We start from the raw sequence: 14799 nt of genomic DNA, 5'->3' as shown, positions 1-14799 counted from the left end.
CTGCCGCCTTGCGTTTCCGTGAAGGCTGCGACGTGCCAGACCCTGACGCCGCCTGAGATGCGTGAATGGTGCCGCCGGATTTTGAGTCCTGGGTGCCGTTCTGGCCTGGGCCGGCCTTGGTGTCATCGGCGGCGGCAGCAGCAGCAGCAGCGGCAGCAGCATTTTTGCGTGAGGTGCCATTACTGCGAGGCGCATCGCCATTGCTGGCGCCGTTCATCTGTCGCAACGACTTCTTGCCGGAGTCGCTGTCTTTCTTATCGGGGTAGTAATCATACATGTCCATCTCAATGTCCTTGTCCTCAGCATAGTTGGGACGAGAACTGGCCGTCCTGTTACGAGAGCGAGTCCCATAAGGCATGGCCACGTCAATGACGGTGTCTTTTTCTGCTGCGCCCGAGCCGGGCGACGTCTTGGCCATTGGCTCTGACGTTGGATTTGCTTCAGGCTCAGCAGACTTGGAGTCCTGTTGTGGATGTCAGAGCAGCCTAGGCGACGGGGTGAAAGATATTCAAGATGGACACGGGGAAAATGAAACAAAAAATTGAAAAAGCCAAATGTAGCGTGTAAGAGTATAAAGCATATTGTAGCAGAAAAACTCACAGTTGGTTGCACCATATTGGCGGCAGATTAGCAGCGCGGCCGTGAAACGAGGTAAATCAGAGGCATGCCCGTCTGATTGATGAGTGTGTGAAGGCAATTAGAACAAGACGGGGAGCGATGAAGGTTGGTGCTGTGAAAGACGGGAATCTGGGCTGATATGAAATTCTGGAAGGTTTGTTCTTCAGGAGAATCTGCGGGCCGATGAGTTGGGATAATAAAATACGCGACGAGGAAGGAGAATGAGGTCGTCTTGCAACCTGAGGAAAGAGTTGATAATGAAAAAGGAAAGAAGTATACCTGCTGAGAGGCAAGAAGGAAGGACGCCCAAGGAAGGAACGACTTGGAAGAAAGAGGGTACGTACTTAAGTGGGTCTGTCTACTAAAGTGACGCTAGCCATGCGATACTCACGTAGCTCGATACCTTTTAGGTTGTAACTTTTAACAATTTGCTGCAAAGTATGCACCGTGTGTTAGCCCCGCTGCAGCTGATACGCGATGGCGGTGACTCGAGCAGCATGTACCGAATACAAACCCTTGCAATGTCCCTTGAGCGCCCACACGAATGGAATTGCAGACGTTCAGGGCATTTGACTGTGAGGAGTCTCAGTGGCGTCTGGCAGAGGCTTATACCTCATTAAGTTGGTTGGTCCAAAACCTTCCAAGTGCCTTTGGCTGGGAGATCGATTAGACCGCGCTGTGCCATCTACGGAGAACCCAGATACTGTACTCGTACATATATATAGAAGAGGCGCTCGTACTGTAAGAGAGGGGGAGGTGCAAGTTTCGGTCGTGTGCTGCGCGTCTTCCTTTGGGTGGGCAGCACCACAAGCTGGGACGTGGAGGCACCGATATCATCAGTCAACCTGCTGGCCAGTCCCTCCTTTTTGGGCTTTTTGCATTGGCGGGCGGAAAGGGAAATTTGACATCCCCCATCCATGCCTAGAATTCCAGTCCAAGTGCTATCGATGGCGTACCTTATACTGGCGACGTCTTTCTCTCTCTTTCAATTGCATCCTAAAGCTACAGTCAGTTAAAGAATTATTTACCTTGCCGATATTCATCAAATGGACAGTGGTTGGAGTAACATAGAGTGGGAACTTTCCGAATTTCGCAGAGCGTGAGGTCATGAGCAAATCCACCCCGGCACGTGTTATGTGGCATCCAAGCGTCTCTTTAGGCCTCCTCTGAGTTTTCAGTTCCAGGGACTTTTTGGATGACGTATTACTACCTAATAGGTATGATAGACTGGGTAATATGTGCTACGCATTACACCACTCTTTGCCTGGTTACTATATGAATCGAGAGGAGGGGCACTTGAAGCTGAGAGCGCTCGCTCATGGCCATGACAAAATCAGGATAGGATGCCTTGAGACGGCGCTGGGAAATTGGCGGCGTGTTTCTGCATGCCGGTCGGACATTGCGAAGAATCTACCCGATACCCTGAAGATTCATGTAGGTGTCTCCTTCACTTCAGCAAAAGCAATGCAATGCCACACAAACAGGTGATGTCTTTTGAAATAAATAAAAAAAGGGACCAACGCCAGATATTATAAGTTTGGTGCGCGCTTCCTTCTTTCTTTTGATGGGGGAGTCATTCGTGGGTCTGTGCCCCTTCAACCAAGAGGCTGAAGAATTGACATCGTCCTTGTGACCACGAGTTGATAGAACAACCGTGCGAAACCCCCGAGAAACCCGCAGCTGCAGTGACATCTGACGAATACGACGGCGCGCACAAGAGAACCCCCAAAAAGGCCGGAAGTTGGAAAAAAAAGGCAAGCTAAGGCAGCAGCCCGAGGATATAGGCAAATGCTACGGATACGTTGGGTCGAGCCTCTAACACGACGCGGAACCGCCAGATCGGTGTGTGGGGGCTAGGACTCCGCCTCCAACGCCACAGGCGACAAGAAAAATTAAAGACTCGAGGGGATAATCCGGAATGGCGTCAATAGTAAACCATAATTCCCGCTGGCAATCGGTACATGTATGGTACAAGCAACCGCGATTTCATAGCCCGTCTCCCAATTTGCACCTCGTCGCCACAGCAAGCCAAACTTGTTGAGGATGCTTTCACCAATGGGGTGGCAGAGCGTGGCGGGCGGGAGCCATCGTCAGGTTATCAGCCGACGCATCCCTATTTTTGAATAAGGTATGTATAAAGTACGGATGGGATATGCCTTGTTTGCAATAGTATTGGCATGTCGCGTGGCGATTATAACGACGGGCGTCGCATTAACACCAATAAATTAATACTGGGCATTAGCAAGAGAGAAGATCAATTGGGCAGTTCTGCAACGAGTTTCCGATATAAAATTCATTATGCCCGGAGTAATTGCGTCGCTTCGGCTGAGGACCAATGAAAAGCTGCGGGGCGCTCAAATCGACAAGTGGGGGATGACACGGCAAATGGGAAAAGACATCGGAAATCTCCCTTATACAGTATCTTGTCCCTCTTGTCCCGTATTGTAGTTAGATCTACCATAGGCATCTAGCAGTTCTGTTATACTTATAACATTCTATCTGTATTATTCACAAGTGTTTGCTTTACAGCATATTCACTCTTTTACTCAAAAGGTCATGGGTGGAAGTCCATGTTAGTTCCATGACAAGCATATGTCGCGCCCCTCGCTAGTAAGCTCTAGCGACCATCAGAGCGCCTAGTAGGCACATAGGATGGCGGTAGTGGGCCTCCATCACGTTGTTATATTCAACTGCGCTTCATTATTCGTCGAAGCAGAGGAAGAGAAATAAAATGAAAAGAGCCATTAATGTACGGAGAAGCATACCTACCGTCGGCGTCGTCAAGGGCTGGTAGATATCAAGTACATTTCTTATGTCTTCAAACGCGTCTGAATCAGCCACCTTGTGTTAGGTAAGCATCGCACGTGATTTCGCGTTATGTTCGTTCGTAGATCATCTCGGGTACCTTGTACTTGGAGCATCACGCTCTACTCCATCCGGATCCTTGTCACATTCTGCCTAAAGAAGCTGAACATACACCATGATTTGCTAACTGACTGAAACATTCATCGAACTCTCTTTTTTTTCCCTTTTTTTTCTCCCTTACTTTTTCTTTGTTCTCTCTTTTTGTACATCTCGATGACTCGCTCTTCTTCATAGGTGCTTGTCGCGCGCTTCCCCTCCATCATGGAGAGCATGAGGGGCATCTTGCACAAGACGAGCCTTCAGGAAGCTCAAGAGCGGCAGCTGGCTGGGCAGAAGAGAACCTGGTCCACAAGCAATGGTGATGAGGACAGCAAAGACTTGCCTTCTAGGTCCGGATCTGCTTTTACCGCGACTACAGCTGCTCCTGCGTCAGCTTCTTCCCAGGGCTCGGTCCGGTTTCAAAACGCTCTTCATTTCCTTCCACCCACCACCAAACTTTCTGCAAGCAAAATCACCACGTTTAATGCATCAGAGGGCCCTTCGGAGTATACCCAGAGGCGTGTTTTTGCTGCTACGCCATCCTCTACCATAGACCCCGAGCTCGACCTTTCCCATCCTGTATATAATCTGCCGCCTCAGCTTGTTAATAATTTTGCTTCCCTTGGAATTAAGCAAATCTACCCATGGCAGAAAAACTGCCTCAAAGGGCCAGGCTTGCTTACAGGTGCTAAAAATTTGGTTTATTGTGCTCCCACCGGCGGTGGCAAGTCTCTTGTTGCTGATTGTGAGCCCATCTCGTTGTATCCATAAAATTGCCATGGGCTAAGCAGCTGATGTTTTGCCCAGTACTCATGCTCAAGAGAATAATGGAAGAGCCCGAGACCAAAGCCCTCCTTATTCTCCCATATGTTGCTCTTGTGCAAGAAAAGGTTCGCTGGCTACGGACCGTCGTTCAGGGACTTACCGCAAACCTGGATCCTGAGGCGCTGGAGAAGCAAAAAGCCAATAGTATATGGCGACTTCGTCCAGACCATGACTCTATTAAAGTCATCGGCTTCTTTGGCGGCGGCAAGATTAGATCTACTTGGCAGGATTTTGATATCGGCATATGCACCCTGGAAAAGGTTTGATTCGTCTCATTTGACTCGATCGAATGCTTCTGCATGATATCTAACAGCCTTTTTTAATTCCAGGCCAACATGCTCATCAATACCGCCATTGAAGACTCTTCCATATCCCAATTGCGAGCTGTAGTTCTCGACGAGCTTCATATGATTGATGATGACCATCGTGGGTATCTTCTCGAGCTGATAGCAACTAAACTCCTGAGTTTGGAGCAGCCGATTCAAATCATCGGCATGAGCGCGACTCTTCCTGTAAGCCATACGTATTAGATAAACCTCACACCTTTCCTGTGTCTGACTTTTTACTAGAATGCAAACCTAGTTGCCAAATGGCTTAATGCACATTCTTACGAAACTAGGTATAGGCCGATACCAATCGAAGAGCACCTAGTCTGCGAAGGAAAAGTCTACCACATCGGTACCAATGGTGCTACGGCCCAAAGACAGCTGAAAGTGGAGGAGATATCAAAAGCTCAGATAGATCCTACACGACAAATCGAAGAATCCAGCCATAAGGAATTTCGTGATCCGGTCCTCAACGCCGTGGTATCCTTGGCCTATGAGACGGCCTTGATGGGTTATGGCGCATTAGTATTCGCTGGTAGCCGAGGCATTTGCGAGTCGGATGCTCGCCTCATCAGCAGAGTAATGCCGCAGCCGCACGAAGTGGATAGCAAAACCATGGACAAAAGGATGGATCTGTTGAGCGAGCTACGAAGTCTCAGTACAGGTGCTGATCCCGTATTGGAGGAAACCGTCTTGTCCGGCGTTGCATTTCATCGTAAGTCGCCTTCTCTGACGTTCAGCTTCATATACTAACTACGATTCCCCAGATGTGTGTGCACTGTTATTTCTTCTTCCAAGAAAGAGTTCATAGTAGCTGACCTGAGCAGGCGGGCTTAACGAGCGAGGAGAGAGATCTCATTGCTGAAGCGTATGATGCTGGCACACTACTCATATGTGTTGCCACCTGCAGCTTGGCAGCTGGTATCAATCTGTGCGTCCCCTCAATTACCGTTATCGCGACCCGTCTAGCTCACTAATTACAATACGCCAGTCCTGCTCGAAGGGTGATCCTTCATAATGCAAGGATGGGGCGTGAATTCGTCGGCCCCTCCATGTTACGGCAGATGAGAGGTCGTGCCGGAAGGCAGGGCAAATCCCCTGTTGGAGAGACATATCTTTGCTGTCGCCAAGACGACCTAGAGCAGGTCTTAGATCTCATGTATGCGGATATCCCAGAAATTGCTAGTTGTCTCAACACAGAAAATAAGCGTGTTCAACGGTAAGACACTGTTTCAGTTTGCCGACAAGGGTAGCACTCGTTGACGTTTAAGCAAGAGCCATTTTGGAAGTCATTTCTGTGCGCCTGGCGAACAGCCACGAGTCTCTCCTCGAATATTTTTCCAATTCTCTAATAAGCTATACTCACGATCGAGAGTTTGTAGAAAAATGCCTAACGTCAGGACTGGAAGAGATTCACGATTTAGGCTTAATCGTCAATGATTCTTACTCGAGTTTTGCGGCGACGCAACTGGGCAAAGCCATAGTTGCGTCTTCTGTTGATCCCTACGATGGGGTCTTTATACATGCCGAACTTACCAAGACGCTCAAGGCCTTTGTCATGGATGGCGAGATGCACATTCTCTACGTCTTTACTCCTGTTCAAGATTTTGGCATCATAGTCAACTGGCAAGTGTTTCGCAACGAGATGGACGCTTTAGACGAGAGTGGGCTTCGAGTCCTTGGCTTTCTGGGTATCAAGCCGACGGCCGTTCTCAAGCTGTAAGGAATATCCATTATGAGTCCCCTTCTTGTCAATGTTGCTTCATTAACAACATCTCTAGTGCTCAGGGAGTTCCACTTAAGGAGAATACACCCGAAGAAAGGGAGTTGGCCCGTGTATACCGTCGTTTCTATCTGGCACTGCAATTGCGAGATTTATGCAATGAGATGCCGATACATGTGGTTGCGCGAAAGTACGACTCGCCTCGGGGTTCTGTGCAGACACTTGCGCAGACATGCCAGGGCTTCGCGGCAGGCATGATTAAGTTTTGCGAGCAAATGGGATGGGGGTAAGACACAATCCAAAGGCTTTATCTTTGCCCCTTATCATTCATAGACTGACAAACTGGGAAGCATCATGGCTGCTGCGCTGGAACACTTTTCAGACAGGCTGATGGCCGGTGCAAGGACAGATCTGCTGGAGCTCGCCAAGATTCCATTCATCAAGAGCCGCACGGCGTAAGTACACTCGTTGAATTCTTACAAAGCAATACAACAGGCAGAGTATGCTCATGCTATTACTTCAGCCGGGTCTTTTGGGAGAACGGATATCGAACTGTCGGTGCTATAGCAAACGCCGATCCAAAGGAATTGGTTCTGATTCTAATGCAGGTATGTTAAAGCTCTCAATGAGCAGAGATAGAGTTAGCCGTGTTGGTAACTTGTTTAATGACCTTTCAATCCAGTCCCAGCCGAATAAACTGCGAATCAAGGGGAAGATCGACGAGAAGTATGAAGAAAAGTTGCTCGCCAAAGCAAATGTAATATCAGCTTCGGCGAATCGGCTATGGCGTAAGTGGTTTACATCCCACGACATCTGGTTACGCTTCTGTCTTCTTCTGGGCTAACTGTGTGTATAGAAGTTCAATTGCAGGCTGAAATGGCCGAAGAATGAGTAAGTCGGCCCAAATATTGAGTACTTCCAATTGTCAGGTGCTTTTTTGTCGGCATGTTCATGTTAAGAGAACTATATATCTTACATCGGCGTCTTTATAAAAAGGGATTTATTCAGTTTCTAGCGCCTGTACAAGCAAGCTACTAAAATTCATACCATAAGGATATCTGCTTCCAAGGGTAGTCAATGAACGAAAAGACCTCCAAATCTTTGTCTCTCAGATCTCACTTCTATAATCTTCATCATTGATTTCCAAGACAAAAAAAAAAAACATGGTCCTCGCTTGCGCAACTAACATAATGATCTCTCTAATGCATTTGCCCAACGTTGCTCATCTGCCCGCTCGCAGTAAACTTTGTTCACAATTCCCAATCCCTATCGTCTAGTCGGCCAAGACATTCCTCAGCATAACCAGGAAGTTCTCCTTCAGCTTATGAACCTCGGAAATATCCGGCTTCACAGGCTCTCCCGCTGAACGGCGCAGGCGGTCGCGCTTCTTGGCCCTTCTCTGCCTCTCAGCATCTATCGGATCCATGTCGTCCTCCTCCTCCGCCTCAGTCTCCGAACCGTCGTCGTACGCCAAGTCCTCCAAGTCTTCACCGTTAAGGCCAAAGTCGGACGAGCTGAAGCCGGTCGGCATCATATCGCTGCCCGGCGCTCCTTCCGCCGCCATCTTCTGCTGCGTCTTATCGCTATGCCACTTCTTCCGGGCCTCTTGCCAGGCGATCAGGGCGTTAATCTCTTCTATGGCCTTTTCCTTGTTGATGACGCCGCTGCTGACGCCGCCTTCGAACAAGGCGTTGACATTCAGCGTGCCGTTCTTGGGTCCCTTCCGGAGGAACTCCAAGATGCCCTCGATCCACTCCATAAGCTGAGTAAACAGACCGTTGTCGTGCGTGTGGATCTCGTGTACGAATTTGTAGAAATTGTGCTCGTGCCTAGCACACAGATCGATAAATGCTTGGACAGTCTGGTTAGGATCTGCAGACGCATCGTCTTCCCTGCACTTTTCAACCACCTTGATCATGTCATCGATGAAAACGGCAAAGTCAGTGACGCTGTTATATACATTGGCCGACTTGTATACCCGCACGAGGGGCTCGTAGAATATGGTGAATAGGTCTCGGAAGAGCTTCAGCGTAACAGGCTCCTCAATCAGTTGTAGCAGCATGCTCTTATCTCTGTAGCGCGTGCAAAGTTTGAGAAGCTGTTTGAGATACGAGAAGAGCTGGGCTCCCTGCTTCAGTTCCTCATCAATGTTCTCGACGGCATTGTTAAAGGCGACATATGCGTTGAATAATCGCTGGATCTGCTCGCCCGTTAATTCGGGTTCGAGAAGATCTGATCGCAGTATCACCACGATAATATCAAGGTCCTCTTCCTCGGCTTGGCGCCGGATTTCCTTTTTGATGTCTTCCTCGGCGTTTGTGTACAGTTTGATCTTTTCGGTGAATACGGGGTCGCCAATCTTGACATCCAGTGCGTCAATAGATCTCTGGAAGCTTCGGATGCCATCGTGCAGTGCGAGGGAAAACATTCGCTGCATGAGTGATCGGGCTCCGAAGGGTTGGGCAATGAAAATGTCCAGAATACCGGACATGACTGCTGCGGGATTTGCGATTCGGATGACATTCTTAATGACGGTATATGGAACGAGCGAGTGAATGCGTTTAGCTTGAGCAAACATATCGGCCGAGTTGTCCTCGGCCAAGAAGAGGTGGTAGACAACGGCAGCGATTTCGATCCTCAACCATTCGGCAAATTTACGATATTGAATGCTGAGATCGCCAATCGTCTGTTTCTCTTTGATCTCTTTAAACAAGAGCGTAAGGCCGTTGCGTTCGACGATATCCCGCCGGAACCTATAATTTGGTGTCAGAAAAAGTTCGAAAAGGGACTCCGGGGGAGCTACTAACTGTTCCATATACTCATCAAGCTCAGCAGCACGCCTCCTAGCAATCTCATAAAATTCCTTTTGCTCTTCCATACGCTTCTCGTCGAGTGCCTTGCGCCTCAAAATATCTTCAACGTCCTCATCTGACGGTGTGATGGGGTCACCACTGAAAAAGTCCACCATTGCTTTGGTATTGGCGATTTGGGGGTTGTGCAAGAGAGATCGTAGGAAAGCGCGGAGGGAGACTCTCTGGTTCTCACGCCAAAGGACATACTATACATGTCATGTTAGTCTTCTTCACTTTATACAAGCTGCGTAGGTGGTAGATGCTAACCTCGTGTCTCCCATCTGGAGTACCTGCTCCAGAGCTTACTTGACCATCGACAGATGGCCGAGGTGAAGCTACCTTCCTCGAGCGATTTGATTTAGATGATCTTATTGATCCTGGGCCACGTGAAGCTATAGCATTGGTTAGTTAGTCGGTGACTTTTCATCCTTTTCGATCGTGGAGAGAACAATTGTGCTCGGCCAAGTACTTACCTCCTCCCCCAGGAGTTAGTAGCGACACTCCGCCCAACTGCTGGGACAGTCTGCTCGTCCTCCGAGTTGATTCTGAAGACACAGAGGAGGCGTCAGAGTCGTTTCCTGTGGTAAAGCTGGGCAGCAGCCCGCTTGTTCGCGTATCCGACTTGTTCTTCTTCGGCAGAGAAGGTATGACTCTCCCAGGCAGCTCGGTGCGCAGTCTTCGGTGCAATTTGCTAAAGTCTCCATATCGGCGCCCAACAAAATGTTCCAGCTCGCCCTTCCTCTTAATTCGGAGAATGAACTCAGCGTGCTTGTGATATCTAATGTTGCGCTTGACCGAAGTGACGCGAACGCCGGCTACATTTACGTCCCAGCCGTTGATGTAGTTTCCTTCGGGGAGGGTGTTCATGACGCCCCTGTCGATGGCGTTGCTATCTACAATTTCGATTTCCGAAAACTTGATGCGCTCTTCGAACCCGGACGAGGTGGGAATGCCGGAAACCATCATAAGCTCGACCAGCTTCTGCGCCTTGATGGCTAGCTTCCGCCGCTTCGTTTCCTCCAGACGGTCTTCGGACGAGGAAATTTGCTTCGTGGCAAACGACTCGAGGAACTGCCCAAGGCGTGTCAGCATTAAATCATCCTCAAAGTATGGCGGCGCAACGCACGACTTGGAGCCTGTCTTGCCAAAACTCCTTCTCCTTGGCCTTGTCGAGAAACGGGAAATCGCGAACATGGTGGACAAAGATGTATCGCAGAATCGGCAGCTCGGATTCCTGAGGAGACACTTCGCCCTGTTCTGACTTGAAAGGCGCACCAAAGCGCTGCAGGGCCGTAGGGGAATTGAGCTCGCTGATCTCCCACTTGACTTGGTCTGCGATGAGTTCTCTCTTCAAGTCTGTCCCGTGCGATCCTTGGTTAGCTCTAGCTCCATAGCAACAAGGAGAGTATCAGAAAAGGGCAAGAAACATAGATAAGCGTACAGTGCTCCTGTTTTCCCGTCAGCGCATTGCTGCTTGATGCGGGTGCGACGTCTGAGCCATTGGCGCGAATGGGCAGAGAAACAGCAGCGCCGCTATCGGGCACTTCCTGTTCGGCAACCGTCATGGCCGAGATCCAATATGGCACCAAATGAGGGCGATCGCAGAAGACGAATAGGCGCAACCCGAGGACGAGAAAATCCGGGCGTTTGCGAGTCTTCGGATGACAGCAGATGTCACAGCCGCCGTCAGCTAGAAGATGAGGAGCCGGCTGAATTCTTGGCGGGGTAGCTAGCTAAGAAATCGTGTTAAGGAAAACGTCTGTGTCCGAATCCGAGGAATATGTAAGCTCGAGACTGGGCGGGTTCGCCTAAATAGCAGGGCGCAAAGCTGCAGAATCGAATCGCGGTCACAATTGTGATTTTCGACAAGAGGTGAGGAGGGGTGGTGAGGGGGGGACAGTCTTGGCCAGGAACTATTAACCTCCTAGTAGCTGCTATACTCTTGCAAATCTCGCGCACACAACGAAGGGAAGAGAGAGAGAGAGACAAAGACGAAGAGTCTAGAATCGTGGCAACGGCCCGACTATTAAGAGGTGATGATGGAGAGGAAAAATCACAAAGAGAATCCAAATAGTATTACCGAGACATCACATCAAATCCACAGCCCTGTTGCGCCCCATAATTATTACTACATGCTACATGCTACACACTGCAGTCGTCCTGGCAAGTATCACGGCGATGCAGGTGGATGTTTTACCGTTATCCTACTGGTAAGCAAAATGCCTGCATGGGCGCAGTTTCTGGCCCAGAAACATGACGTTGGACTGCAGCATCCCAAGCCACTCTTGGTTTCTGTAACCGCCGCACCGCTGCACATTTTCGGCCCCTCCTCAGCCGCCTGGCCGAGTGCCGAGAGACATTAATTCCAACTAATTCCATCCATTCGCGCCGCGACTTGAGAGAGAATCCATGCAATGCAAATTTCGTTTCCTCGCACGCAAGCAGCAGAAAGCAAGGAACAGATCCATGGCAGCGGCATGGCTTCAGTATGACATCACTAGCTTAAGGCGCAGGCGTAGCGTGATGGTAGATTTTATAATTTTATAGGCTCCCCAAGGAGCGATGTGGCTACTAATCCAGCACCCTCAGCGGCAACGGCGTTGTTGAAATGTCATAGAACGATACAAAAGTATCAAGATGATCTAATAAGATTTTCCCCTTTAATCTGACAGAATGTCTTTACAACATCTGCTACTGTCACCACCATATTCTACTAACTGATACTATCACCACTACGTTATGAACCCCATTTTATACAACTCTTCTTCCTTACAGGGTAGTCCATTCGACAGTCTCATGAAAGAGGAAACAAAGGAACGGAGCCAGCGGCACAAAGTCACAAGCCGCCCAGACTCAACCATTGCGCCATGGTCCAGCAAAATAGCCGCCAAGATCCCCCCAGCCACATCAACTAGAAGCATGCCGAGAAACACCAAGCATACTTTTTTTTTTTCTAAACATGTATCTCAAAGACAGCCACTTCTCTCAGCGAAATTGAGAGGGGAGGCAAAGGGGTAAGAGAGAGAACAAAAGGTAATCTCGTCTAAGCAGGAGCAGAGACACAAAGAATTCTTAATCAAGCTCATTTCTGCTGTGGTGATTGTATCATACCTATGCACACAATTGCGTATAACTCAACTTGTCCAAGGCATTCGGTGTTAAATCGCGGTCCTTGGCGCCAAGCTGGCAGTGCGGACAAGCATGAGCCAGCTCCAAGAAAAGAAGAGACTAATCAGTTTTTCTATGCTTCACTCACGGACGTCTTTTCGTCTTTCAACACAAGTGGGAAGATCCAAAGGTACATGTACATTGGTGAAATACTACAGTGCAATACTGTGGTCAAAGAGCACGGCGTTGATCTTAGTACACAACACAAACACGATCTACAGAGTACACGAACACAGTTTGTTTTACACACACAAAATGTCCAGTCCAAAATAACCATCAAACTCTCAAGACGCATCATCGCAATTACAACTTCCCCACACGACACTGACTTCTCAAACCGCCGACTCTTGCACCAACACCAACGGCCCATTGTCTTTCTCCATGCTTGGCCGATCGGCAATTCGTTGCAATTAGGATATTAGGATATTCTTATGTATTACCCATAGTCTGTCCTTTGTCTTCATATCCATCTTCGGAAGACGGTCCATCTTACAGCCCCCCTGGCAAAGAATAGTTGCACTACTACCTAGTTGTTGAGGCTGCTTATTAGTGGCAGCATTATGGCATGTACAGTCGCAGCTGCATCCAAAGCAGGCAGGTAATCTTACAATTCTGCACGTCTCTCGTTTGCCCAGCCAACCAGCCGACCTTGGCTCTTTGTTCCAATCCAACTCGCAAGTCCAATAGCAAGCCCGAAACACCGGCTGAGCAACAACGCACAAACCTCGGGATGCTTGGCTCTTCCTCAGCTCCACTGTGGCAGTGAAGCCGGCGCAGGGTTTGCCAGTTCCGGGTACCGTACGAGTAGCCAAAACCAAAGCAGTGCTACACGTCCGTTCTCCGCATATCACTAGCAGTGGGCTAAGTTGTTGCTCGGTGACGCCGACAGCTGGTCTCGTGCCAAAGCGGCTCCTGTCCCCCGAGCTATTGATGCAAAATCCTGTTGGCGCTGTCGATGCCGGTGCTGTGCACCTAATGTGTATGGCTTTGGCCGCTCTGCGTCTTGGCAGTGCGATGGCTCTCGAGTTGCTTTCGCTCCGTACAGTGTCGACAAGTTGGTGTTTGGTTTGTTTGGCATTCGCCGTCGCGGTTGGACCCAGGTCATAGCTCGTCGAAGATCCGTAACGGCTCGTCTGCTAGTGGTGTTTCCCACGTACTCGTCGTCTCTGGTTTGTCGTCGTGGTTGTTTGCTGCAAGCACCTGCTCAACGCTTTGATGCTGTCCTTTGAACTCGGGCGTGGTATTTCTCCATGCGCCCCGAGCTCCAGAGTCGGCCTGTGCGACGGCGCCGCGGGAATTGTAGCTGAAGGCCATGAAGAGGAGGCCAACAATGCAAACAAGGACTGACAGAGCCGCCCATATGAGCCTCAGCCGCTTGCGCGTCTTCTCTTGCCACGCCCTGTCGGCGCGCTCCCAGCCCTCGATTTGTTTGCGCACCACATCCACTCGCTGTGCGAGCTTGTCGGCGGTCTGCCTTCCCAAGTGTATGCGACTCTGGAGAGTCTCGATCGTGGACTGCTGTGATTCAAAGTGTCCAATGCCGCGTAGCTGCTCTGTAACGTCCGTCTCGAGCTCGCGCGCGGCCATGTCGAATCCCTCCTGGAGGTCACACGACGCCTGCGCGAGGTCCTTGAGGGCCTTGACCATGACCTGCAAGCTGCTCGTCTTCTCCAGTAAGGCATAGTGTGTCTGGTCTAGCTGCCGGGTGGTTTCGGTCGAGAAGTTGCTGAGCTCCGTGAGAGACTGCCGCAGGTCACTGTAGTAGAGGAACCAGTATTAGCATGTATGTAACCTTACGTCTCGCAGCATCGCCCCGTGGTGACGTCTTACTCTGTGCTGGAAGATGCCTTCTCCTTGCCATTTTCCTTGTTCTTTTGGAGCTTCTCCTTGACTTTTTCCTTTTCCTTTTCTTTGTCCTTGTTATCCTTGTCCCTTTCCTCCCTGCCCAGCCGCCCAAAGTCGAGCTTGTCGTCGCCGTCCTTTGAAATCAAGAGACTGGCGCGCCGGCTGTGGATCGGGCTGATGATGGGCGTCACCGGCCCCGACCGCGGCACGTCAACTGAGCGGCGCATCCTGTGTGCCTGTGTCTGTATCTGGGGGAGTGTTGGCGTCTCATCGTCGTCCAGCCTTTTCCGGGCCTGGAGTTTGTCGCCCATAACCTCCGTCGCCGACCGCTGGAGAACGTGCCGCACAGGCCTGGCTGGGGCTGCAGCTGCAGATGGAGACTCGGGCAGGTTTTGGGTCGACATTGCCGCTGGTTGGACCGTCAGAGGGGCCCCCTTTTCCATCCGAGCATCGTGCATGCATTGCATCCAATTAGTTATCCACAAAACTTGAGGCCGGGCAGCTTGAACATACCGCCAGCAAAATTAAGTGGGGTCTC

The 14799-nt window shown here is 50.0% G+C and overlaps 3 protein-coding genes across 3 annotated transcripts; 1 reads left to right on the top strand and 2 right to left on the bottom strand.

Moving 5' to 3' along the window:
• Nucleotides 1-3548: 3548 nt before the first annotated feature.
• On the top strand, nucleotides 3549-7559 carry V8C40DRAFT_240820 (P-loop containing nucleoside triphosphate hydrolase protein). Its single transcript, XM_083214887.1, has 13 exons — nucleotides 3549-4267; nucleotides 4330-4607; nucleotides 4677-4859; nucleotides 4917-5386; nucleotides 5416-5419; nucleotides 5501-5604; nucleotides 5665-5892; nucleotides 5949-6392; nucleotides 6455-6682; nucleotides 6747-6851; nucleotides 6920-7004; nucleotides 7079-7184; nucleotides 7253-7559. The coding sequence occupies exons 1-13, from the start codon at nucleotides 3745-3747 to the stop codon at nucleotides 7285-7287; spliced, it is 2793 nt and encodes a 930-aa protein (XP_083074833.1). The 5' UTR covers nucleotides 3549-3744; the 3' UTR covers nucleotides 7288-7559.
• On the bottom strand, nucleotides 7382-11306 carry V8C40DRAFT_240816 (PX domain-containing protein). Its single transcript, XM_083214886.1, has 6 exons — nucleotides 10690-11306; nucleotides 10375-10604; nucleotides 9722-10319; nucleotides 9516-9640; nucleotides 9204-9454; nucleotides 7382-9149 (listed from the first exon to the last, which is right to left on the bottom strand). The coding sequence occupies exons 1-6, from the start codon at nucleotides 10811-10813 to the stop codon at nucleotides 7670-7672; spliced, it is 2808 nt and encodes a 935-aa protein (XP_083074832.1). The 5' UTR covers nucleotides 10814-11306; the 3' UTR covers nucleotides 7382-7669.
• A 1519-nt stretch (nucleotides 11307-12825) lies between these two features.
• On the bottom strand, nucleotides 12826-14720 carry V8C40DRAFT_240812 (uncharacterized protein; the record flags this gene model as incomplete). The annotated part of the gene is made up of 2 exons (XM_083214885.1): nucleotides 12826-14172; nucleotides 14247-14720. Coding segments are annotated over 2 exons (1129 nt in total), but the record flags the coding sequence as incomplete, so codon positions are not given.
• Between the last annotated feature and the right edge of the window lie 79 nt (nucleotides 14721-14799).

Source organism: Trichoderma camerunense (assembly GCF_050948025.1).
Source record: "Trichoderma camerunense strain CBS 138272 chromosome Unknown V8C40scaffold_6, whole genome shotgun sequence".
Taxonomy (NCBI): domain Eukaryota; kingdom Fungi; phylum Ascomycota; class Sordariomycetes; order Hypocreales; family Hypocreaceae; genus Trichoderma; species Trichoderma camerunense.
Note: the sequence above shows the minus strand (reverse complement) of the source record. Positions and strands in the feature narration are given on the sequence as shown.